Raw genomic sequence first — 24671 nt, 5'->3', positions numbered from 1 at the left:
GCTGGGTGCTGGTAAGTGGGACTAGATTAGGTTGGGATATCTGGTCAGCACGGACAAGTTGGACTGAAGGGTCTGTTTCCATGCTGTGCATTTCTATGTTTCTATGACAGAATAATCTTGTTAAAGGAGCAGCATCATTGTGGGCGGCACGGTGGCACAGTGGTTAGCACTGCTGCCTCACAGCGCCTGAGACCCGGGTTCAATTCCCGACTCAGGCGACTGACTGTGTGGAGTTTGCACGTTCTCCCCGTGTCTGCGTGGGTTTCCTCCGGGTGCTCCGGTTTCCTCCCACAGTCCAAAGATGTGCGGGTCAGGTGAATTGGCCATGCTAAATTGCCCGTAGTGTTAGGTAAGGGGTAAATGTAGGGGTATGGGTGGGTTGCGCTTCGGCAGGTCAGTGTGGACTTGTTGGGCTGAAGGGCCTGTTTCCACACTTTAAGTAATCTAATCTAATCACATGAGAATGAAATCAAGCAACCAGTTGGATAACAGTGGAGTGCATTTGGAGATGGATGAAGTGATGAATGTTACCAAAAGTTTAGACAAATTTAAAAGGGTATGGAGGGAAAGGTTACTTCTATCACAGTGCCATCGGATGACACTTGTGATTTTAATAAGAACGGATTTGTTACTATAGCAGGGATTGAACCCTGATGGAAGGCTTTCAAATATGGAGCTACTAAAAAAAGATACAAATGGATTTAAAAGGCAATATATTCAAGGATTTGGAACAGGAACTATAGGGTGGAGATGAGTTGCAAGCATAATGAGATCAAGGGATTGTTTTTTTCTGGTGAATGCTGCTGTTCATTACAGATTTAAAGGAGATAGAGATACTGCACCTAAAGAGATTGAGGGTTGACAAGACTGATTAACATGGGGTCAAGACAGGAAATGGAGTAGTCAATAATTTAGTGGCAATGGGATTGACGGTATGGTCTGGTCTGAAAATAAACATGGAGAGGGCATGATGAGAAGTTGAACAGAAAATTGTCATGTCTTGCACTTTATGCTGTTGCTCTGACCTGCAAATATGACCTAACCCTTGTATGCTGAGCCTTAAATATCTAATTGTTGTTAATAACTGCCAATAAATTATCATAAGTGTGGAGGTCTTCAGGTTTTAAAATTTTCAGGGACAAATTAGGGCATATTTTAAATTTATCCTTTTCTCTTCCTTTCCCTTATCAATTTGCTTTATAAATTTCTTTCACTGCTTATTATTCTTTGTCAGCCTGATTTGACACTACAAGTTGCCACTTGGTTGTTTATTTCCTATCCCTTAAATCCCATATGTTAAAGGAGACACATAGTTTGTAGGTTTAGGCCTGAGATACCCTAGTCCTCTCACTTCACTGAGCAGTAGCAACATTATGACCAAAATACTTTGCGCTGAAGAGTTGGGAAAGTCTAAGTAAGGGCAGATTGAATTCAATTCCTTACCATATTATGTGTGCAGCATTAAGGAAACTAATGAATCTAACACCAATTTCACTGAAAGGTCAAACTACTCCTTTAGCTGAAAATGATATTTCACTAATGCAACATCACGAAACATTTCACAGCTGGTATCCACCCAGGATTTCCTTTTCTTGTTTATAAAACCAGTTACTTTTACCAGAGGTGCCATTTTAACATCATTTCCAAGGTGTAGCATTCAAAACATTGTTCCATACAGTCTGTGATGCACAGGGAGAATGAAAATCTTCTCTTACTTTGAAGAAAAATAATAAAGAACAGAATTAAGTAATGGAATACAGGAGATCACTAATCTCTTGATGCCACTGTCTCAGCTCATTTGGTAAAACTTCCCAACTAAGCTGACTCCACTGTTGTTAGCTCATGGTCATTCTTTTGCTTTTTCCTTCAAATATTTATCCAATTCTCTTCTGAAAGGCAGAAGAAAATCACCCTTTTCGGTAGTTTCTTTTAAGAATCATCTTAAAACTTCTGACACTGGAATCAGTCTCCCCTTATTGACTCTATCAAAACCTTTCAGTAAAGGTACTCATCATATCTCCTCTGGTCCTTCCCTTCCTAAAGAGCACTCCAAGCTTCTCATGCATCCCCATACACTGAAGTCTTTCGTTGTTGCTATCATTCTAGTAAATCTTTGCACACTCTGAAGGTGTACAACTCTTTCCTCAGTATGGTATCAAGAAATACATACATTTCAAGGGCATTCTAGCCAGGACTTATCGAGGATTTGTATACATTCATTGTTTTTATACTCTATTACTCAGTTTATAAAGCCAAGAATACTATATGCATTTTTAACAGTTTCCTCAATTTGTCCTGCCACTGAATATTTACGTGTATACTGCTCTGGTATCTGCTATAGAGTCATAGAGATGTACAGCACAGAAACAGAACCTTCGGTCCAAATCATCCATGCTGACCAAATATCCCAACCTAATCTAGTCCCACCTGCCAGCACCCGGCCCATTTCTCTCCAAACCCTTCCTGATCATATACCCATCCAGATACCTTTTAAATGTTGCAATCGTACTAGCCTCCACCACTTCCTCAGGCAGGTCATTCCATACACGCACCATCCTCAACATGAAAAAGTTGAACATTAGGTCTCTTTTATATCTTTCCTCTCTCACCCTAAACCTATGCCCTCTAGTTCGGGACTCCCTCACCCTAGGGAAGAGACTTTGTCTACTTATCTTAATCATGCCTCTCATGATTTTATAAACATCTATAAGGTCACCCCTCAGCTTCGATGCTCCCGGGAAAAAACCCTAGCCTATTCAACCTCTTCCTGTAGTTCAAATCCTCTTACCTTGGCAACATCTTTGTAAATCTTTTCTGAACCCTTTCAAGTTTCAAAACATCTTCCCGATAGCAAGGAGACCAGAATTCCACGCAATATTCCAACAGTGGCTGAACCAATGTCCTGTAACATGACCTCCCTACTCCTGTACTCAATACTCTGACCAATAAAGATAGCATACCAAATGCCTTCTTCACTATCCTATCTACCTGCGACTCCACTTTCAAGGAGCTATGAACCTGCACTCCAAGGTCTCTTTGTTCAGCAATATTCCCGAGGACCTTACCATTAAATATGTCAATCCTGGTAAGATTTGTTTTCCCAAAATGCAGCACCTCACATTTATTTAAATTAAACTCCATCTACCACTTCTCAGCCCATTGGCCCATCTGATCCAGATCCTGTTGTAATCTGAGGTAACCTTCTTCACTGTTCCTGTATCCTCTTTAAAATTAAGTAATTTACTTCAACTTACTCCCTCCTCATTCTTCCAACAAAATGCATTATTTCACATTTCTCTCGATGACACAGCACCTGCCAATGTCTGCCAAGTTCACCAGTCTATGTCCACCTATCTGCTACAATCCTCCCATTATTTTCAACATACCCAAATTTAGACATACATACACATTAAACATAGTGGTCCTCAGATTGGCACTCTAAGATGCAAAATGACCATTTCAGCACTCTGACAACACAGTCAGTCCTTGAACGTGTGAGTATTCAAAAGTTCTGAGACAGAAAAGACTGGAGCAAGTTCACACAATGAATTCCAATGTAATTGACCTTTGCTTTGTGGGACAATGATTCAGAAAAGGTTAACATAGTAACCATCAGAAGTTTGATTTGTACAGGCTGTGACCCATCATTTTTAAACTAGAGCTCCCAGGAAGATTTCAGAGAGCACATCCTCAGAGAATAGACTCCACAGCTGGAGATAAAGGTTTTGCAGATATCCAGCTATCTGCTATCAGATCCAGGCGATCAGAAAATGCCGAAACCACAGCACTAGCAATATGCAAGAAACACCGTCCCCCACCTCTCACACTCTCTCTCTCTCTGTCTCAAAGTCTTCTCTACTTTCTGTCTACTTGTAGGTTTGAATGTCTACCACTAAAGGCGAAAGTGGATACTGCAGATGCTGGAGATAAGAGTAGTGCTGGAAAAGATCAACAGGTCAGGCAACACCCAAGGAGCAGGAAAATCGACATTTTGGGCAAAAGCACTTCATCATCCCCCTGTCTATCTCTAAAGGTAACCTCCACAAAATCGACTACAGAAACTACAGCAGCTGCTAAATTCTTACTTCAAGGCTTCAATCCTTTCACCTTAAAAATCTTCAAGCAAATATCAGGCAGCAATGCTAATGCATTGCATTGTCTTCCCCACATCTATTGTTTATCTTTGTATCAATACTTTTTTGAAAAACGTCATTATGTTTTTGTCTAATAATTCATATATTCTCACAGAATTCACACTAAACAAAAAAAAACAAGAACTGTGGATGCTGGAAGTCAGAAACAAAAACTGAAATTGTTGGAAAAACTGAACACATCTGGCAGCATCTGTGGACAGAAATCAGAGTCCAGTGACCCTCATTCAGAACTGATGGTAACTAGAAAAAGACTGTCATTTATGCTGAAGTTAGCATGAGGGAGGGGAAGAGTAAACAATAGTGGAGATAAAGCCCAAGACAGAGGAAAACAGTTGAAGTTCACTTGAGAATGTAACGATTAAAAAACGATTTGCGATTTACATCTAAAGAACTGAAACCAACCTGGTCATTCTAAAAGGTGACAGACTTAACAAACAATCCAGGTCTTTTTCAATATATAATTTCAGTTACATCACACTGTAAGCTTTTGCTACAAATTCTGAGTCTTGCAATCTTATACTCCACAACCACCTGATGATGGAGCGGCGTTCTGAAAGCTAATGCTTCCAAATAAATCTGTTGGACTATAACCTGGTGTTGTGAGATTTTTAACTTGATAATCATAAGTATGATTGGGACATTGGAAAATATGGAGGAAAAAGTGTTGGAACAGCTAAGTCAATGGAAACGAAACAAGTGTGATCTGAAAGAGATCAGGATGAAAAAAATTAAATATTGTTCTGGATTATTCTAGTCACTTTAGATTAGATTATTTACAGTGTGGAAACAGGCCCTTCGGCCCAACAAGTCCACACCGACCCACCGAAGCGCAACCCACTCATACCCCTATATTTACCCCTTACCTAACACTACGGGCAATTTAGCATGGCCAATTCACCTGACCCGCACATCTTTGGACTTTGGGAGGAAACCGGAGCACCCGGAGGAAACCCACGCAGGCATGGGGAGAACGTGCAAACTCCACACAGTCAGTCGCCTGAGTCGGGAATTGACCCCAGGTCTCTGGCACTGTGAGGCAGCAGTGCTAACCACTGTGCCACCCAAATTTAGATTTGGCATGTTCAGTAAAGCAGAGATTAATACAGCTGCACAAGTAATAATGAGATTTCTCACTATAAGGGAATGGATGCTAGCTGTCTATTGAGAAAGAAAAGTCACTAAGGCCAGCATGATGTGAAGAATAGAGGAGGATGATCTTACAAAGGCCAAAAGGTTAGTTATCAGCAGCAGTGAGAGAAGAATAGTGAGGATATTTGAAGTTATAGGGCCATAAGAACAAAGACCTAAAATACAGCTTAAGGATTCAATATTTCATTCTCTTCATAGTTGAACTCAGCTGAGATCAGTGATATCTTTCAGAGCAGATTTTTCTCGTCTGCTCTAACTTGAACCTTTGCAAGTCTCATTTTCAAATGCTGTAATATTGTGTTTTTTTTTCAAACTAGATTATTTGTAAAGCCTGAGTCATATATATCCTTGGTCAAAATAACTAAACACCGCAGATCAAATGGAACAATACCTGGCGTGCTTTTAAAACGTCAGCTGTGGCTCCTGAACTCTGCCCTAGTGTGCCTTGATTCTGGAGTAGGCTCCTTACAGTCTCTTCCATCCTGAAACAAAGTAAGGGATTTGTTACATGTATTTTTTTTTTCCCCACTGATGTGTCTTTTCTCCCCCCAAGATTAACTTTTGTTATGGGAGGTCTCTGTGACACATGCTATTTAGAGCTAGGCAAGCAACGTTTGCTAAATGTTATTTTGGAGTAGCTGTTAAGAGGCACATTGGTTGAACAAAGTATGACTTATTCTGCTTTTCACTTTATGCCAGTGAGGACTTGCCAAGCTTTGGTTGACAAGCTGGAGACCAGTGAGAGATAGCCAGGTTACAGTGGACTACATCATGTCACTCAATAGCAACTCACTGCAACAACTGGCCATCACAGTGGAATTCACTTCTTTATAAAGTACACTGCATGAGCCTCCATAGAGGATGATTTAGTGGTAGCATGTACAATAAAAACAAGCCACATGTCCTAAAACTTCCAGCCTCATCCAAGGTTCAAACTGATGTGGGCATGGACACATTTAAGAGCCTAGAATACTCCGTCATATGAAAGTTGAGTCTTGATCTATCCAATCTGACAGCTGAAAAGTAAAAGAACATCATTTAATGCCATCTCAATTCAATGATGTTTGCTCCTTTGAAAGGAACAGCATAAAATAATTATACTACACTGAGCTTTCCAAGCCACAAGTTTTTCACTTTGAAAAAGAGGGAAAGAAACAATAATCAGCATTGGTACTAGTTTATTTTTTAACTGGATGGTCATTAAGTGACTGTGACAAATAGCATAGAGAGCCACACAGTTGACATCCTTGCAGTTTCTCAGGGACATACTGGGGTTAATAATCAACAAATTCAATGAAAGAATAAAGAAGCAATTTTAGTTTTAAATACTCTTGTATGATAAAATTACTAAACAGTTACATGAAACACAGAATCATAGAAACATATCTTTGATATAACAGACACACACTTCTAATAATTTCCATCGTGCGATTGCATAGGTCTTTTTTAAAAAAAACATCTGCACTGCAAGCAGACATGTACCAGCACATTGATTTGGTTACACAGTGGTATTTCAGTAGGATTTAGAGTTAACAAGATTAACTCATCATCCATTTTCTTATAATTATCCAGTTGCTGCGCAAGTATTTTTTTTATTAACAGTGCACAACATGAATAGTTGCACCATCTGTTGGCCAAATGTGAATCAGCATTAACCACATCTAATCTGCACTTCAGACAGTAGTTCATAGTTTTATGTGACAGAGTGGAATAATCTTTGCTCAGAATCTGACCGTAATCAAGTCCACAAATATCTATATACACACAAACTATAAAGACACCTTATAGCTGAGCAGAGTTGAAATACAAAATTAAATTTATACTCTAAATTAAATAATGTTCTTGCATCCAATATATTAAAAATCCAATGGAATGCAGTCCTCAATTTTTTTTTATAATGCAAGATTAATGAAAACATTTATAAACATTTTGACTTTAAACAAACATAGCATCTTAAAGGAGATGATAAAATTCTTGAAAACAGTATTCCAGTAACCGCGTACAGGAAAGATTTTGTTCCCAAAAATGTGTTCAACTGACGGAAGACCTCCTAACTATTCCAGAACATTAGGGTGGGGGAGTTAGCTGTTGCACATGCTCACTTCATTCTGGATAATTTTCGGGAGGTCACTGGTGGAGAGGGCAAGAGAAAAAGTGACAAGTAAACAATTGCTTGCTGTTGTGATGTAGGAGGTTCTGATTGCCAGACTGAGTCCATGGTATGTTGCACCAAACGTGACCAGCATTGCCTGCCATACTTATGCAGCTTGTAAAGCAACACTGGAAATGAAAAATGGCTGCGGCCGCACATTGAGTTTAGGGGTAGGGGGGAAAGTATGTGTTTTTCTTCCTGTCTGAGAACACAGGCTCCATTTGTGAGCAACACAAGGCTCTTCAAAGGGCAAATGAACTAATCAGGCACTTTCACAGTATAAGTTGAAGACATCTGGAATTATAGCTCCCTGCATGTGAAATGCATGCAGCGTCCAATTGTGGGAGATACAAATCCTAGTCAAATGCAATGTTGACCATGTCACTGGTTGTTATAAATTGATCACTGTTACATCTGCAGAGTCAAATTAATCACACGCAATCTTAAAAAGTGGCATTTGCAGGCCACAATTCAAAGTCCAAGAGGTCATAGGCTGCACAAGGACACAGAACTGATTTCTTTTCACCTTGAATGGCATTAACCAATGTGGAATGCTGCCTTTTGGGAATGATTGGAGGACAACATATCAGTAATTGTGCGGCACTCAATCTTCTATTGGTTTTGCTTGCAATGGCTACTGCTTCATTCATCAGAGTAAGGGTTTCTATATCAAAGGTCCATGTAAAGCATTCCATGCCCTTTCTAGTCCTCCAAGTCCTAAAGTACGCAGGAGTATGCTAAACATTTAGGGGTTGGGTGCCTTGCAAGGATGGTTATTCAAAGCCAAGGCTGATGGTGCAGTTATACAACTTCCTGACTAAGATTGAGCATAGATACAATGCAGCCCATTCTTCAACCAGGGTTAACATGCAGCAGGCAAGAGGCCTGCTGAAGATGAGCTTCTGGGTTCTCAGATCAGTTCAGAGGATAGACAATGTGATGGGCACTGATGAGCTGGGAGAGTGGCAGCAGTCTTCTGAGGATTAGAAGAATGTATAGATCAGGGAGTAGATCACCTTCTCTATATTGAGTACTGCAGCATGGACATAATGCACAAGCAGGGGCCCACATGGGCATAATGCACAAGCAGTGAGGCTCGATTCAGAAAACTGAGACAGAAATCTTGTTCGGCTTTACAGTGAGAAACCTACCATGAAACTTAAAGAAATAGACACACGGCTGATTTCTGTTCAAATGCTGGTCAATGCTTCTTCCACAATAAAGGAAATGTACCATCAATACTTGTCAACCATGACGTTTGGCAGTACATTTACAAAACTGCTCTCAACCAATTACCAATGCGCATACACAAATAAAATGAAGCCAATATAATATGAACTATTGCCAATTAAATTGAAATTTGAAAACCCACCCATGTTATTTTTGTGAATAAGCCTCATATCATTGGCAATGTAGTTGTGCAAGAAAGCTTTGGCTGAAATAAAGTACCTCTCTGTTTTATAGCTTACCCTTAGCAGAAGCAATATCAGCTGATGGCAGCTTTCATTGCTAAACAGCATCCCCACTTCAGCATGACATTTCTTGTGCACACCGCTGACACTTGAAAAGTTTTCATTATAATCCTAAGGGAAATGCTAAAAGACTTGAACTTGGGTACCCCAATGCTGCGTCACATTTGTTGCTGGATCTTGTCAGCTTGGCTTTAACAGGAATACAGTTGGAGAGCTTCATTACATTGCATGGAAAGAATGGGCAAGCCTTCCCTTTAATGACACTAGTTCCCACAAGGCTAGTTTGAATTTTCAGTTTGAATGGGGGGATGGATGAGGAGTGGGTCGGGTGTGTAGGTGGTTTAAGTGACCCATGCAGGAGGTGGATAGCTGGGTAGGCCAGTCAGGAGATCATTGAGTTGGTTCAGGCATGGCATTCACTTCAGGGAGTGGTCAGATCACAGGGCTACTCAGGATTAGTCAGGGGAGCAAGCAAGTGATAGTTCAAGTCAGGAGTGTAGTTGGCTGGTCTGGTTAGATCAAGTCTGAAGTAATAGGTTTGTTGGTGCATTCAGGACGCAGTGTGAATGAAGGAGGTGATTCAGTTATATACTTACCATATATCAAGACCAAACATTTTGTCTACAACATTGCCTGGTAGCAATCTAGCTAAATAAGTTGGAACTGTCCAAACTCCCAGACTCAGAGTTCAAGTCAGAGTCAGAGTCAGAGACCTTTGCAAAGTGTCCCAGGGAATATAGTCCATCAGATGATCAAACCTCCCAAGGAATTCCAACAGGGTTGCTGCATCAGGACCTCTGTGACCCCCCCAGATATATATCTTGATTATACATCTGGTCTCCAACCATCCAGAGACAAGACTACATCAACCACACAGCAAAACAACACACACGCACAACCGTGAAAGTTTCATAAATACAATAACTATCTTTCAGACTTCCAGACATTGATAGAAACACTAAAAGCCAACAGTCAAAAAAACTATTCCCCTCCTCAGCAGGGCCACTTTTGTCACCAGGAACAGTGTTACTCTTAAACATTTAATGATGTAACACTGAATGCATTATTTGATTTACAATTTATGCCATTCTCAGTGATAAGGTAAAATAAGTGTTTTAAGTGATATTTTTAAATGTTAATATTTAATTAAACGAAGATAACAAAATCAAATTAACTATATTAATTTGTTTGATAATTAAAGTTACCTCCAAAGTTTATAATTTCAGATAAACATTTTTAACAATCACCTGTATTTAATCTGCCTTCAACACAGTGAAAAGTCCCAAAGCACATAAGATCTTAGGAAATTCAATTAACAACTTGTGATTTCTTCTAATATTTTCCAAGGTCAGCTGAAAATTAGAAACTGGTGTTTAATCCTTAAAACGAGTAACCAGACATTTTACAATATGCCCTGCTATTCTCCCACAAGAAATACAGAAGCACCTGGCAAAAATTATTAATTAATTTCACAATTATAACTTCTGGTACTGAATGCTTTTTGGTTACCTGTTTAATAGTAAACAATGTTCACTGGTTCATTGTCTGAAGCTTAGTTTAATTATGACTGTGTATTTCTCTCTCTCTCTCAAAGGAGAGCTGTGTGGTAAGATGATAAATTAACCACTGTGGCTCAGAATTCCACAATATAGAACATAGAACATAGAACAATACAGCACAGAACAAGCCCTTCGGCCCACGATGTTGTGCCGAACATTTGTCCTAGCTTAAGCACCTATCCATGTGCCTATTCAATTGCGCTTAAAGGTCACCAATGATTCTGACTCTGCCACTCCCACAGGCAGCGCATTCCATGCCCCCACCACTGTCTAGGTAAAGAACCTACCCTTGACATCCCCCCTTTACCTTCCACCCTTCACCTTGAATTAATATCCCCTTGTAACACTCTGTTGTACCTGGGGGAAAAAAGTCTCTGACTGTCTACTTTATCTATTCCCCTCATCATCTTACAAACCTCTATCAAGTCACCCCTCATCCTTTGCCATTCCAATGAGAAAAGGTCTAGCAATCTCAACCTATTCTCCATTCCAGGCAATATCCTGGGGAATCTCTGCACCCTCCACATCCTTCCTAAAATAAGCCGTCCAGAACTGCACACAGTACTCCAAATGTGGCCTTACCAAGGTCCTGTACAGCTGCGACATCACCTCACGACTCTTGAATTCAATCCCTCTGCTAATGAATGCTAATACACCATAGGCCTTCTTACAAGCTCTATCCACCTGAGTGGCAAATTTCAAAGATCTACGAACATAGACCCCAACATCCCTCTGCTCCTCCACCTTACAAAGAACCCTACTATTAACCCTGTATTCCACATTCTTATTTGTCCTTCCAAAATGGACAACCTCACACTTGAGAGGGTTGAACTCCATCTGCCACTCCTTAGCCCAGCTCTGCATCATATCTAAGTCCCTTTGCAGCCGACAACAGCCCTCCTCACTATCCACAACTCCACCAATATTCGTATTGTCTGCAAATTTACTGACCCACCCTTTGACTCCCTCTTCCAAGTCATTAATAAAAATTACGAACAGCAGAGGACCCAGAACTGATCCCTGCGGAACTCCACTTGTAACTGGGCTCCAGGCTGAATATTTACCATCTACCACCACTCTCTGACTTCGAACGGTTAGTCAGTTCTCTATCTGACTGGCCAAATTTCCCTCTATCCCATGCCTCCTGACTTTCCGCATAAGCCTATCATGGGGAACCTTATCAAATGCCTTATTAAAATCCATGTACGCTACATCCACTGTTCTACCCTCATCCACATGCTTGGTCACCTCCTCAAGAATTCAATAAGACTTGTAAGGCAAGACCTACCCCTTACAAATCCGTGCTGGCTGTCCCTAATCAAGTAGTGTCTTTCCAGATACTCATAATCCTATCCCTCAGTACCCTTTCCATTACTGTTTTTTTTTAGATTAGATTAGACTTACAGTGTGGAAACAGGCCCTTCGGCCCAACAAGTCCACACCGACCCGCCGAAGCGCAACCCACCCATACCCCTACATTTACCCCTTACCTAACACTACGGGCAATTTAGCTTGGCCAATTCACCTGACCCGCACATCTTTGGACTGTGGGAGGAAACCGGAGCACCCGGAGGAAACCCACGCAGACACGGGGAGAACGTGCAAACTCCACACAGTCAGTCGCCTGAGTCGGGAATTGAACCCGGGTCTACAGGCGCTGTGAGGCAGCAGTGCTAACCACTGTGCCACCGTGCCGCCCACGAGCCACCGTGCCGCCCACCGTTCCTACCACCTAAGAAAGACTAACTGGCCTGTAATTCCCGGGGTTATCCCTATTCCATTTTTTGAACAGGGGCACAACATTCGCCACTCTCCAGTCCCCTGGCACCACCCCCATTGACAGTGAAGATGAAAAGATCATTGCCACCGGTTCTGCAATTTCCTCTCTTGCTTCCCACATAATCCTAGAATATATCCCATCAGGCCCGGGGGACTTGTCTATCCTCAAGATTTTCAAAATGCCCAACATACCTTCCTTCCCTAACAAGTATCTCCTCCAGCTTACCAGTCTGTTTCATACTCTCCTCTTCAACAATACTGTCCCTCTCATTTGTAAATACTGAAGAAAAGTACTCATTCAAGACCTCTCCTATCTCTTCTGACTCAATACACAGTCTCCCACTACTCTCCTTGATTGGACCTACCCTCGTTCTCGTCATTCTCATGTTTCTCACATACGCATAAAAGGCCTTGGGGTTATCCTTGATCCTACCCGTCAAAAATCTTTCATGCTCTCTCTTAGCTCTCCTAATCCCTTTCTTCAGCTCCCTCCTGGCTATCCTGTATCCCTCCAACGTTCTGTCTGAACCTTGTCTTCTCAACCTTATGTAAGCCTCCTTACATTCAACCTCCCTTGTCAACCAAGGTTCCCTCACACGATCATCTCTTTCCTGCCTGACAGGTACATAAATATCAAGGACACGTCGTATCTGTTCCTTGAAAAAGTTCCACATTGCAACGACATCCTTCCCTGACAGCCTATGCTCCCAATTTATGCTCCTCAGGTCCTGTCTTGCAGCATCGTATTTATCCTTCCCCCAATCGTAAAACCTGCCCTGTTGCATGCACCTATCTCTCTCCATAACCAAGGTGAAAGTCACAGAATTGTGGTCACCATCACCAATGCTCACCCACTAACAAGCCCATCATTTGTCCCAGTTTGTTACCAAGTACCAAATCCAATATGGCCTCCCCTCTGGTCGGACAATCTACATACTGAGTTAGAAAAGCTTCCTGGACACACTGCACAAACACCACCCCATCCAATCTAATTGATCGAAAGAGCTTCCTATCAATATTTGGGAAGTTGAAATCGCCCATGACTACTACCCTGTGGCTTCTGCACCTTTCCAAAATCTGTTTCCCAATCTGTTTCTCCACATCTCTGCTGCTATTGGGGGGCCTATAGTAAACACCCGACAAGGTGACTGCTCCTTTCCAATTTTCGACTTCAGCCCATACTACCTCCAAAGGCAGATCCCCCTCAAACTGCCTTTGTGCAGCCGTTATACCATTTCTAATTAGCAAAGCCACCCCCCCTCCTTTTTTACCACCCCCCCTAATCATACTGAAACATCTGTAACCAGGAACCTCCAACAACCATTCCTGTCCCTCTTGTATCCATGTTTCCGTGATGGCCACAACATCGTAGTACCAAGTCCCGATCCACGCCTTAAGTTCACCCACGTTATTTCTGATACTCCTTGCGTTGAAGTATACACACTTGAGCCCATCTCTGTGTCCGCAAGTATTCCTTGTCAGTGCTACCTTCTCCACAGCCTCGCTACATTCTTGGACATCCTGAAAAACAGCTAACCTACTTGCTGGACTACAAGTCCAGATCCCATCCCTCTGCCAAATTAGTTTAAACCCCCCTGAAAAGTTCTAGCAAACCTACCTCCCAGGATTTTGGTTCCCTTCTGGTTCAGGTGCCACCTGTCTTGCTTGTACAGATCCCACCTTCCCCAGAAAGCAGTCCAATTGTCCAAATACCAGATGCCCTCCCTCCTACACCATCCTTGCAGCCGTTATACCATTTCTAATTAGTCAAGATTTTAGACAGTTTCAGCTGAAATAGTGGCATGACCCTTTATAGAGTCATAGAGATGTACAGCATGGCTCACAGCCCTGACTGAATTGGGATGTCAGCTCCAAGTGATGAGTTACCAGTGCTAATCCTGATCTCTCTATAACTCTATAACAGACTTGCTGCTAATGCCTGGACTGGTTGCACAGGTGTTAGAGTCATAGAGATATACAGCACAGAAACAGACCCTTCATTCCAACTTGTCCATGCCGACCAGATATCCCAACCCAATCCAGTCCCACCTGCCAGCATCCGGCCCACATCCCTCCAAACCCTTCCTACTCATATACCTATCCAGATGCCCTTTTAAATGTTGCAATTGTACTAACCTCCACCACTTCCTCTGGTAGCTCATTCCATACACTTACCACCCTCTGCGTGAAAAAGTTGCCCCTTAGGTCTCTTTTATATCTTTCCCCTCTCACCCTAAACCTATGCCTTCTAGTTCTGGACTCCCCCATCCCAGGGAAAATACTTGGTCTATTTATCCGATCCATGCCCCTCATGATTTTATAAATCTCTATAAGGTCACCCCTCAGCCTCCGACGCTCCAGGGAAAACAGTCCCAGCCTGTTCAGCCTCTCCCTGTAGCTCAAATCCTCCAACCATGGCAACAACCTTGTAAATCTTTTCTGAACCCTTTCAAGTTTCACAACACCTTTCCGATATGAAGGAGACGAGAACAGCACACAATATTCCAAAAGTGGCCTAACCAATGTCCTGTATAGCCGCAACATGACCTCCCAACTCCTGTACTCAATACTCTGACCAATAAAGGAAGCCATACCAAACAGCGCCTTCACTATCTTATCTACCTGTGACTCCACTTTCAAGGAGCTATGAACATGCACTCCAAAGTCTCTTCGTTTAGCAATAGTCCCAAGGACCTTACCATTAACTGCATAAGTCCTGCTAAGATTTGCTTTCCCAAAATGCAGCACCTCACATTTATCTAAATTAGACTCGATCTGCCACTTCTCAGCCCATTGACCCATCTGATCAAGATCCTGTTGTAATCTGAGGTGACCTTCTTCACTGTCCACTACACCTCCAATTTTGGTGTCATCTGCTAACTTACTAACTGTACCTCTTATGCTCACATCCAAATCATTTATATAAATGATGAAAAGTAGTGGACCCAGCACCGATCCTTATGGCACTCCACTGGTCACAGGCCTCCAGTCTGAAAAACAACCCTCCACCACCACCCTCTGTTTTCTACCTTTCAGCCAGTTCTGTATCCAAATGGCTAGTTCTCCCTGTATTCCATGAGATCTAACCTTGCTAATCAGTCTCCCATGAAAAACCTTGTTGAACACCTTACTGAAGTCCAAATAGATCACAGTTACCGCTCTGCCCTCATCAATCTTCTTTGTTACTTCTTCAAAAAACGCAATCAAGTTTGTGAGGCATGATTTCCCATAAGTTATTGCTGCAACTAATCTCAATATTTTCTGCAGCTCTGACCATCGCAACACTAAAAGGACATTGCAGCTATTGACAGAATACACAAGAGATCAATCAGAATGATTAAAGTGCTGGATTATGACAACTGATTAAATAAATTAGGTAACTGCCCAATGGAAAAGAGAAGTCTGATATAAAGGATGACATGTAACTTGGTAGTATGACTAAACAATGTCAACCTTGACAAGTTGCTTCATCTTGCCCACACTGACTCCTCCTACATTCTACACTTGCTAATCAATCACTTACTGAGGACATCTCAGTACCTCACACTTATCTGTGCTCATAAATTGTTGCTGTTACCATTTCCCTCACACTGGATCCTTCTCTCTACCTCTTTTCAAGAAACCATGGTCCAATATTGCAATGAGAGAGGCAAGACTGTTGAGAGAATGGTAGACATCAAGCTGCTCACCTAAAAGCAAAATACTGCCGATGCTGATCACCTGTAATAAAACCAAAACGTGCCAGAGAAACTCCACAGGTCTGACAGAATCTGGGGAGAGAGAAAGTATTAATGTTTGAGGAAAGGGCCATCCAGTTGGCTGCGGAAGATTAGTACCACACATCAGTTAAAGTTCTACATAAATTTCTCTTCATCATCACTAAGTAATTCGTTTCCTTTACTTTTGCAGGTAGCATTCAGATGTGTCAACCAGAAAGGAGATCACAGCCTGAGACTCTGAGCCAGCATCACTTCTGAAGGAGGAAGCCTGTGAAATCTGTAGGTGTATCGAACAAGGCAGTCACCTACACTTTCCACCAGAACAGGGACAAATCACCTCAATTAGCATGCTAGCTGAAGTCAGGAGCACAACACAATGTCTATTTCAGTCACAGTGTTGAGAGTCACTGGAGGAAGAAATGTCCAAGGTCTGTGACACTCAAAGAACTTCTAGAGACTTAGGCACCTGCTCAGGCCATGTGGAAAACCTGCTCTCGCACTTGGCTCCAAGACCACCTACAGAGAGAGGAACAGGAACATCGGGCAGGTATGCTGGAAGCCTTCAGTAGGCTGGAACAAAATTTGAAAGAGCCCTGCCCACATTCTCTCAATGGCGGTTGTGGTGGTGTCAGCGTATGAGCACATGACCATCTCCATGGAAAGAGACCTAAGATCGAGTAGAGTGCTCAGTGACATGCCGGATATGCACTTGGACCTGCACTCCATCACTCTAGCCATGGATGGTCAGCATCAATGACAAAGTGAGAGTGGTGGAAGGGACTGCAACTCCTCACTCAGAGTGCCCCTTCCTATCAAGGAGATAGGAGATGCCGGCTGGCATCCACAGGGAGGAGACAGCCCAACACTTTCTTAGCACTGTCCAAAGGTGCCCTGGCATTCTTCTGCCCCTGCTTATGACCTTAATGGCTGCAGCAGTTCAAGACAAAAGAGGTTGAGTCTGCACTTAGGCAGGAGGGTCTGAGCAGGCCTGTATCCCCCAGGCCAAAGACCACCAGGTTACAACTTAAGTCTTAATTTGTCATCAGGTATACCACACAGCAGGCTCCCTGCACTCCCAGCTGTCGGTGGTTGGCCTGCACCTGGAAGAAGTGGGAGGAAGTCAAAGCAAAATAACTCCGTGCATAATGGTGGCATAGATTTTCAATTTGTTTTGTAAATACACTAGTTTTGTAAATATATATATACATATCCACTGTACTAGTATCGATTGTAGTCTTGCTGTATTAGAAGGGCCAAATTAAATTCTAACATTTGCAAGATGTGGAGTACTTTAAACCAATAAAAGTATTTTCGCCATTGTAATCAACAGGCATTTGGTTACTCTTAGAAGCAACAAAGTGAGCAGTCTTACCCATCAGGAAAATATGCCCTGCAAGTTGGGACTTTTAGATGAAAGAGTGGTACTGGAAAAGCACAGCTGGTCAGGCAGCATCCGAGGAGCAGGAGAATCGATGTTCTGAGCGTAAGCTCTTCATCAAGAATGCCGTTCATTCCTGAAGAAGAGCTTATTCTCAAAACGTCGATTCCCCTGCTCCTTGGATGCTGCCTGACCAACTGTGCTTTTCCAGCACCACATACAACTGTGATCTCCAGCACCCACAGTCTTCACTTTCTCCCAGTTGGGATTTTTAGTCAAGTCGATACAGATGAACCTCATGGGATACTAAGAATAAAGGTATGTTACGGGACAGCGTCTGGTACATCATTTGTCACACTCATCTTATGGAAGAAATGGTGGGATGTGTGAACCTTCCACAAATTATGAAAGGAAAATGTTGGTCCTTTGCCCTTCTCAAAGGGATGCTGTTACAGTCTACTCAGATGCTCAACAGCAAACTCACATTAATTTCTATTTGCAACACAGATGTACAAACTGCAGCCTATCACAGCTGAGCATGAGCAGAAAGGATGAGGAGGTATGGCAATGGATTGTTGCAGTCTAATTGCAATGTGAAACACTTTAACGGATTATAATGAACAACCTCTCAAAAGGAGCATTCTCAGATGAGTGACAAACTGGTAGCATTGATAAGAGATTGATCTCTCAAAGTATTCAAAATGACCATATTAGCATCAATATCCAGCATAGCAATCTAATGTAAGTTTTTATTATCATAAAATTTGCTCAAGAAACTTGGCAGATTTGGCAGCATCTATGAAGACAGAGGAAGAGTTAATGCTTTAAGTCCAGTATGATTTATAGCAGAATCAAAGTGCTGACTCTGCTTTCACTGCACGAACTTGAGTTTCTCAGCACCCATTGTATTTTACTTTTATATATCACTGTCATATTGTCCTCTCTTTGATCCTTCTAAAGGATTCTCTCACAATTCTCAGCCCTACTTTCATCCTCAGAAGGTATCTGCATTTCTCTCCTCTTCCCCATCCATCACCACCCCAACAAAAACGCACCACAGCAATGCATCTCTTGACTGGACTGTATAGCAGTGTCTGACCTGTTCTTGCACCAGAACCTCATCTTCAGCAGACTTATACTGGCCCTTATCACAGCCTAGCCGGCATTCTACCTTTGCTCTCCAGTTCCTTCTAAAGTAAAGGGAAATAGCCAGTGCAGCTGTAAATTCACCAGGAGATGTCATTGAGGTGGCAAATTAGCAGGTACTTGTTTAGTTTCTGTGTTGAATTTTTGATGCGCTGACTTTTTCAATTTGAGAAGTTCATCCTGAAGATATAATTGCTAAGGGAACTTGGAGACTTAATGAGATGCAAATACATGCTAATAGCCTTCTTGCCAACTGATGGTAAAATTTTGATCTTTCCATCTCAGGAAGAAAAATGTAATTCTAAGAGACTTTTCTGACAGCAACAATATGCTTATTGGATGCTCCCCCAATTAATTCATCATTCTCACGTCAGGGAGGGAAATATCACACCATCATTTTTTTTCTACATAGAAATACCTAGGCAGAGAGAATTTTCTCAACAGAAACTGAAACATCAGTGCCCTGGTACTATTTTCAACTACAAGATAGTAGAAGATTTTACTTCTTAGTAGTTTTAAACACTTCAACATCAATAATAATCCACATTCAAATGCAGAATTAGTGCTGCAAGATGAGGAATATAAAAACTGTCTCTATCAAAATACACTACTTTAGAATTAATCATTGCATTAAGCAGAAAAAGTGCACATTGAGAGAGCGCATCACTATAGTCTGGTAAGACTATGGTGACTTTTCCTTTCCATGGTACATTTGGCTATCTGGTTCTTTGACAGACATTAAGAAGATAATTATTATAGTTATTTCAAGTAATGATTCATCATTATTTTGTACCTGCTATTTTACTGATATCATTATTGACACTAACTTGGCGTAGTCACTGACCATGAATCATTTAGTTCTTCAGTCATTTAGGATACTCTATGAGAAATGCTTTAAAAGTGATTCAAATAGTAGTTCCACTTGGCAATTTCCTTGTCCACTAAGATTCAAGCAGCATATGAAGGCAAATATCTGACTGAGTTGAACCTTCTGGTGACCTCTTTTCATTCCAATTTGATATCCCAAAGATACTTTGAAACAAAGATTTACTGATTGTATTAATGACTAACATTAGCCAGCTCTCTTCCACACAAGCTAGAAATCCCTGAAGAGAATAATTTACATATCATGCAGTCCACTAAGTTCTGGTAACAGGAATTATAAAGTACATTTGTCGAATACAAGTAAGATGACAATGAAACAAATATATTAAAGTAAATTAATAGTGACAGTATAAAATATTAAACTTCACAAACCTGAATTAATTACAGAGAATCTGTTATTGCTGAAATACAGCCAGCCAACCTTCCTTCTAATTAGGTACTAAATACATAATGCTGCTTTCACCACTTCTTTGCTGACTGAAACATCCTACCTCTTAAAATTCTTTGAGGCAGGTGCAATCTACCAATAGAAGGACAACACCAAGAATTGGAAACAGATGTCATGTTAAGACATACAGCTCATTTACAGCATATAGATTACCTCTGCAAGTAGATATTATTATGTAAAATGTATAGCATCGAATGGCAATTTTTGGAAGTCTTTGCATATCAACACAGCTTTCCTCTGCTGAACAGAAGATAATGTGGAACAGTTCAAAAAATGACATTCTCCCTGTTGGCGCACGTTTTGAAATCTGCTGCTGAGTATTTAAGTCAGAATTAAAGTTCACAGGAAGTTGCTTCACAGATATCAGGAAGCAAGAGATTTTGAATGTGGTGTTGAACTTTAACACTGCAAAAAGTCAACAAATCTAGACAGTAGTGCCACTAATATGTTATAATATATACAACACACCACAAGTGCCATATATTTGCATATTTTTCCATCCTATGCCTATTGATATCTTTCTCTACTTTTATAACACATTTTTAAAGTTCAGAATTTCTTTTACTAACTTGTTATTTCAGTATTCAGAGACAATAATTTAAAATTATTACAGATTCAAAATTGCAGCAAATACAATTGAGGCTTTTTCGAGAAGATCAAATACAACAGTGTTCATGCCAAATGCTGGTTAGTAAAGCCTATTGCTTCCATAGTTGAGAAGTTAAGAAGGAGGACCATCAAATGCAATGATGAATGATTTAGTGCAAGAGAAACTGCTTTTCATCAAGAACAATAAAATTGTGGAAATCACTTCCAGAATTAGTTACAGGCAGAAACCAATGCTCAGATTTTGAGATCGACAGTGTGGAGACGGTGCTGACACTGGCCATCAAGAAAGCTGCACACAAAAGTCACATGGACACTGATTTGAATCTGACACAACCGCAAGGGCTCTACAGGTATATAGCAACAGGAATATCCTCAAGCAAGGTAAGCACTGAAGTAATCTCAGAGATCAAACCAGGAAGTTGCATAGTTTTTCAAAGGTCACTCCACATGAAATGTGAGCTCTATTTCTTTCTCCAGAGATGATGAAAGGTCAGAGTGTTTCTGACAGTTTTTGCTTTACTTTTGCTAAACCACATTTTACAGAATTGAATAAATGCTTAGGACATCAATATGGCATAAAGGTAGCAACTGAAACATGAAGTATTTTTAAAATTAGTTATATTTTAGACATGAGGAACTTTATCACAATAGAAAACACAAAATCTACAAATATACATATGCTTATTTATGGCCAGCAAGCTTTTCTCCAACATTATTAATACATTATTTAAAAACCTATTATACCTCATACAAGACAGCATTGCCTATTATACAACAAATAAAGGTGAAAACTCCAAGTTCTCACCAGTTGAATGGTGATTATTCAATGATAGTATGAGTGACTATACAAGTGTAGAATCACTGACCATAACATGTGGATTTCCATTTTGAACTCTGCATATCGAGGTTCAAGGAATAATTAATATACAATTTGAAAATACTGCTAAAATGCAGCTTGTAAGGTAATATCTATGGAGCAAAACAGTGTTAAATTTCTTGATCAATAACTATGCCACCCCTCATTGAAAAGTAGAAGTTACTACCAGTTCTGAAGGAATGATGGTGGTGTGACTTTGTCAATGATCAAAATTATACATTACACTTGGCTAAAGAATTAAAGGTGATATGGAAACAGTGTAGGTTAGTGAGATCATGACTATTGGAAGGTAAGCACTAAACACTGGCTGAATAGTCAATTGTTATGCTGCGATTATGTATTTCAAAGCATTTTAAAAGTACTGTATGAAACCAAAATGTGATGTTATGTTGTGTTGTCTCTGCAGTCTTAGGATACCATTAATAGTGAAACTTTACAGATTTCCTTTTTAGAACCAGCTGTTTAGAATACCTTTGAAAACTTCTGTAAAATAACTGGATTCGACACAAAAGCTCAGATATCTGAAGTGTAAACAATTTCACATTTTGAGAGGTGATAAGGGAAACAAATATGCTTTGAAGTTTAGGTAATTTAGGCTTCATATTTATTAGGTATTATGTTCTGAAGATGCCCATTTCCAAGTTGGTGATATTGTTGTCAGGTTTCCCAGATATTTCAAAGTTTGATCGAACACAAAATTCTCAGAGCATATTTGAAAATATAATCCCAACCAGATAATAAACAGCAGACATCATGATTTGTTAAAGTATTTGATATGTTACACTTTTTCCTCCTAATATTCCAACATATTACATACCATTTCTAGCCTTTAATATTTAATTCAGTTATACAAGGACCCCAATATGTATGCAACACTGACAGTAGCTTGCAGATTCACAAATCACTATTGTATACTTTGGGAGCTAATGAGGCTACAACTTAAAGCCTAAGTGAGCCAGTTACATTATTTATGCATAAATATATGTGTGCACATATATTTTGGTTCACTGTTGAACCATCCTCCAAGTCTGCTGCAGACCACACAGGCACACAGAGGACGTGTCTATTATATTTCCTCTTCCAGTTAAATTTGGCTTACATTCTATATTTCCAAGAATTGTTGCTTTAAGCATCAATTCAACTCGAGTTTACTTGCTGACACAAAAAAAGTCAAAATCTGAAATAATCGAATTCAATAAAGCATCAAGAAAGTTCCAAAGATCCTAAACACACAAATACATTATGTAATTGCATGGTAGAAAATCAGCTGATGCCTTTATTAAATCTGTCATGAGTTAGCTAACCCGATTTACAGATCCTCCCAACTCTGCTTAATTCTCATATACACCATTAAATCATCAACATATAATAAGTGCATTCTTAATGACCAGGAAGGAAACAAACATGGTATTGTTCAGTATGATGCATCTCTTGCAGTGCAGCTGTTAAACTTGTGTGCGATTTGAGCACCACATTTTATCACCACAGGTGAAAAAACATGCAATATATTAACTGTGCAGCATGTGTTTATCTTGTTGCCAAATAAACACAAAGGCTTTCATTGATAAATGTCTCTGCTTCCATATAAAGAACAAGGAAAAAAGTGAAAGAATATTTTAAAATTATATTCCTGGTCCCAGATTTCCAAATAGAAAACAAATATCGGGGAGCACTGCATTAGTTTTTTTGGCTGAGATGGGAACTATAATTTAAGTGCTACATTGTTGAATGCAGAGTCAGTACAGCACAACTGAACAGGAGCCAATGTGCCAAGCACTGCATTCAGATCCTAATTATTATTATGACATGGCTCTGCCCAATGAAAGGAAACAAACACTGGAAAGAAACTAGTCCCTGCCTGTTTCTGTGCACGAGCTAATGATTGGTTTGGTGAATAAAGAATCTGAAACTGAAAGCAAGTCACACAAACGTCTTTGTAGTCTAAGTAAAATCTATTTCCATTCTCAGCAAGTGATTTAGAGGGTTCTTCCTGCAAAGATGGTACAATTAAATTCAATTGTGACTTTCAAAGGACATTGGATAAACACTTGAAGGGAGAAAAATGCAGGACTATCAAACAAGAGCATGGGACACAGACTAGATAAATTGCTCTTGCAGAGACCCAGCACATGGTCTCTTCTTGGGATGTCACCAGTCCATAATTCTCAAAGAAAATAAAGACAACCGAAGTACGTACAAAAATGTGGCAATATCACCTTTGTGCAATGTTTTTAACGTTATAAATTAGGATAACATAGCAGTTAAACCTATTACAGAGCATCTTTCCACTGCAATCAGTGCAAAGCTTTTAAATGGTGAAGTTAAAAAAAATCACACATCACCAGGTTATCATCCAAGAGGTTCATTTGAAGCATAGCTTTCAGAGTACTGCTCATTCTTTAGGTGGTTGTGAAGCAGGACCATAAGACACAGAATTTATAGCAAAAGATGAGTGTCATGCAAGTAAAATGATACATTTAACAAAACTAGATTGTTGCTAAGTCTTTCATCTTTTAGAATGAGTTATAGGTTTCAGTTCATTAATATGTAAATCCCAGAACTTCTTTCGTGTCACATTCCTGAGATAACTTAAGGTTTTATATTTTTAAAAGTGACATTTCAGCTCAGACAATGCATGAAAGGTGTGAGGTCAGAGTCTGTCTGTATCCCAATTTTGCATCGGACTGGTTCTATTTTCAAAGTGGAGTTTACAAAATATTAAATGAATTGACTGCATGTATTGACTGCCTATTTGGTGTGCATTTTTTGAGCAAAATAGAATGTATCTGCAAATACAAATTCTGCAAATAGAAATTCACCCCATAGACTTGTATGTGTGTAGGAGAGAGGGACAGTGCAAGCGAGCATGTGTGTGTGTGTGTGAATGCATGGGAGAGTGTGTGTCTGCGTGGTAAAGTGTGTGAGAGTGGGTTGGTGTATACGCCTTTGACAGGGTGCATGCGTGTGAGAGAGCGTGGGGCGTGTATGTGTGTGTGTATGAGAAAGGGTCTGCATGAGTGTGTGAACATGTAAGAGCGTGTGCAAAAAACTGTACAGTGTAGTGGGGTCCCCTGTAGTGTAACATGAACCCAAGGCCCATTTGGTCCAGATCCTGTTGTAATCTAAGGTAACCCTCTTCGCTGTCCACTACACCTCCAATTTTGGTGTAATCTGCAAACTTACTAACTGTACCTCTTATGCTCGCATCCAAATCATTTATGTAAATGACAAAATATAGAGGACCCAGCACCAATCCATGTGGTACTCCACCGGTCATAGGCCTCCAGTCTGAAAAACAACCCTCAACCACCACCCTCTGTCTTCTACTTTTGAGCCAGTTCTGT

The 24671-nt window shown here is 40.5% G+C and overlaps 1 protein-coding gene across 5 annotated transcripts in view; it reads right to left on the bottom strand.

Moving 5' to 3' along the window:
- The window catches only part of nckap5l (NCK-associated protein 5-like), an 807388-nt gene that overhangs the window by 308745 nt on the left and 473972 nt on the right, over positions 1 to 24671 (bottom strand). For all 5 annotated transcript variants that reach the window (XM_060827141.1, XM_060827140.1, XM_060827143.1 and 2 more), the window contains one exon: positions 5695 to 5785. In XM_060827141.1, the coding sequence (XP_060683124.1) occupies positions 5695 to 5785 (91 nt within the window). The remainder of the gene's footprint in view (positions 1 to 5694; positions 5786 to 24671) is intronic.

The sequence above is a fragment of the Hemiscyllium ocellatum genome, chromosome 7 (assembly GCF_020745735.1).
Source record: "Hemiscyllium ocellatum isolate sHemOce1 chromosome 7, sHemOce1.pat.X.cur, whole genome shotgun sequence".
Lineage (NCBI taxonomy): Eukaryota > Metazoa > Chordata > Chondrichthyes > Orectolobiformes > Hemiscylliidae > Hemiscyllium > Hemiscyllium ocellatum.
Note: the sequence above shows the minus strand (reverse complement) of the source record. Positions and strands in the feature narration are given on the sequence as shown.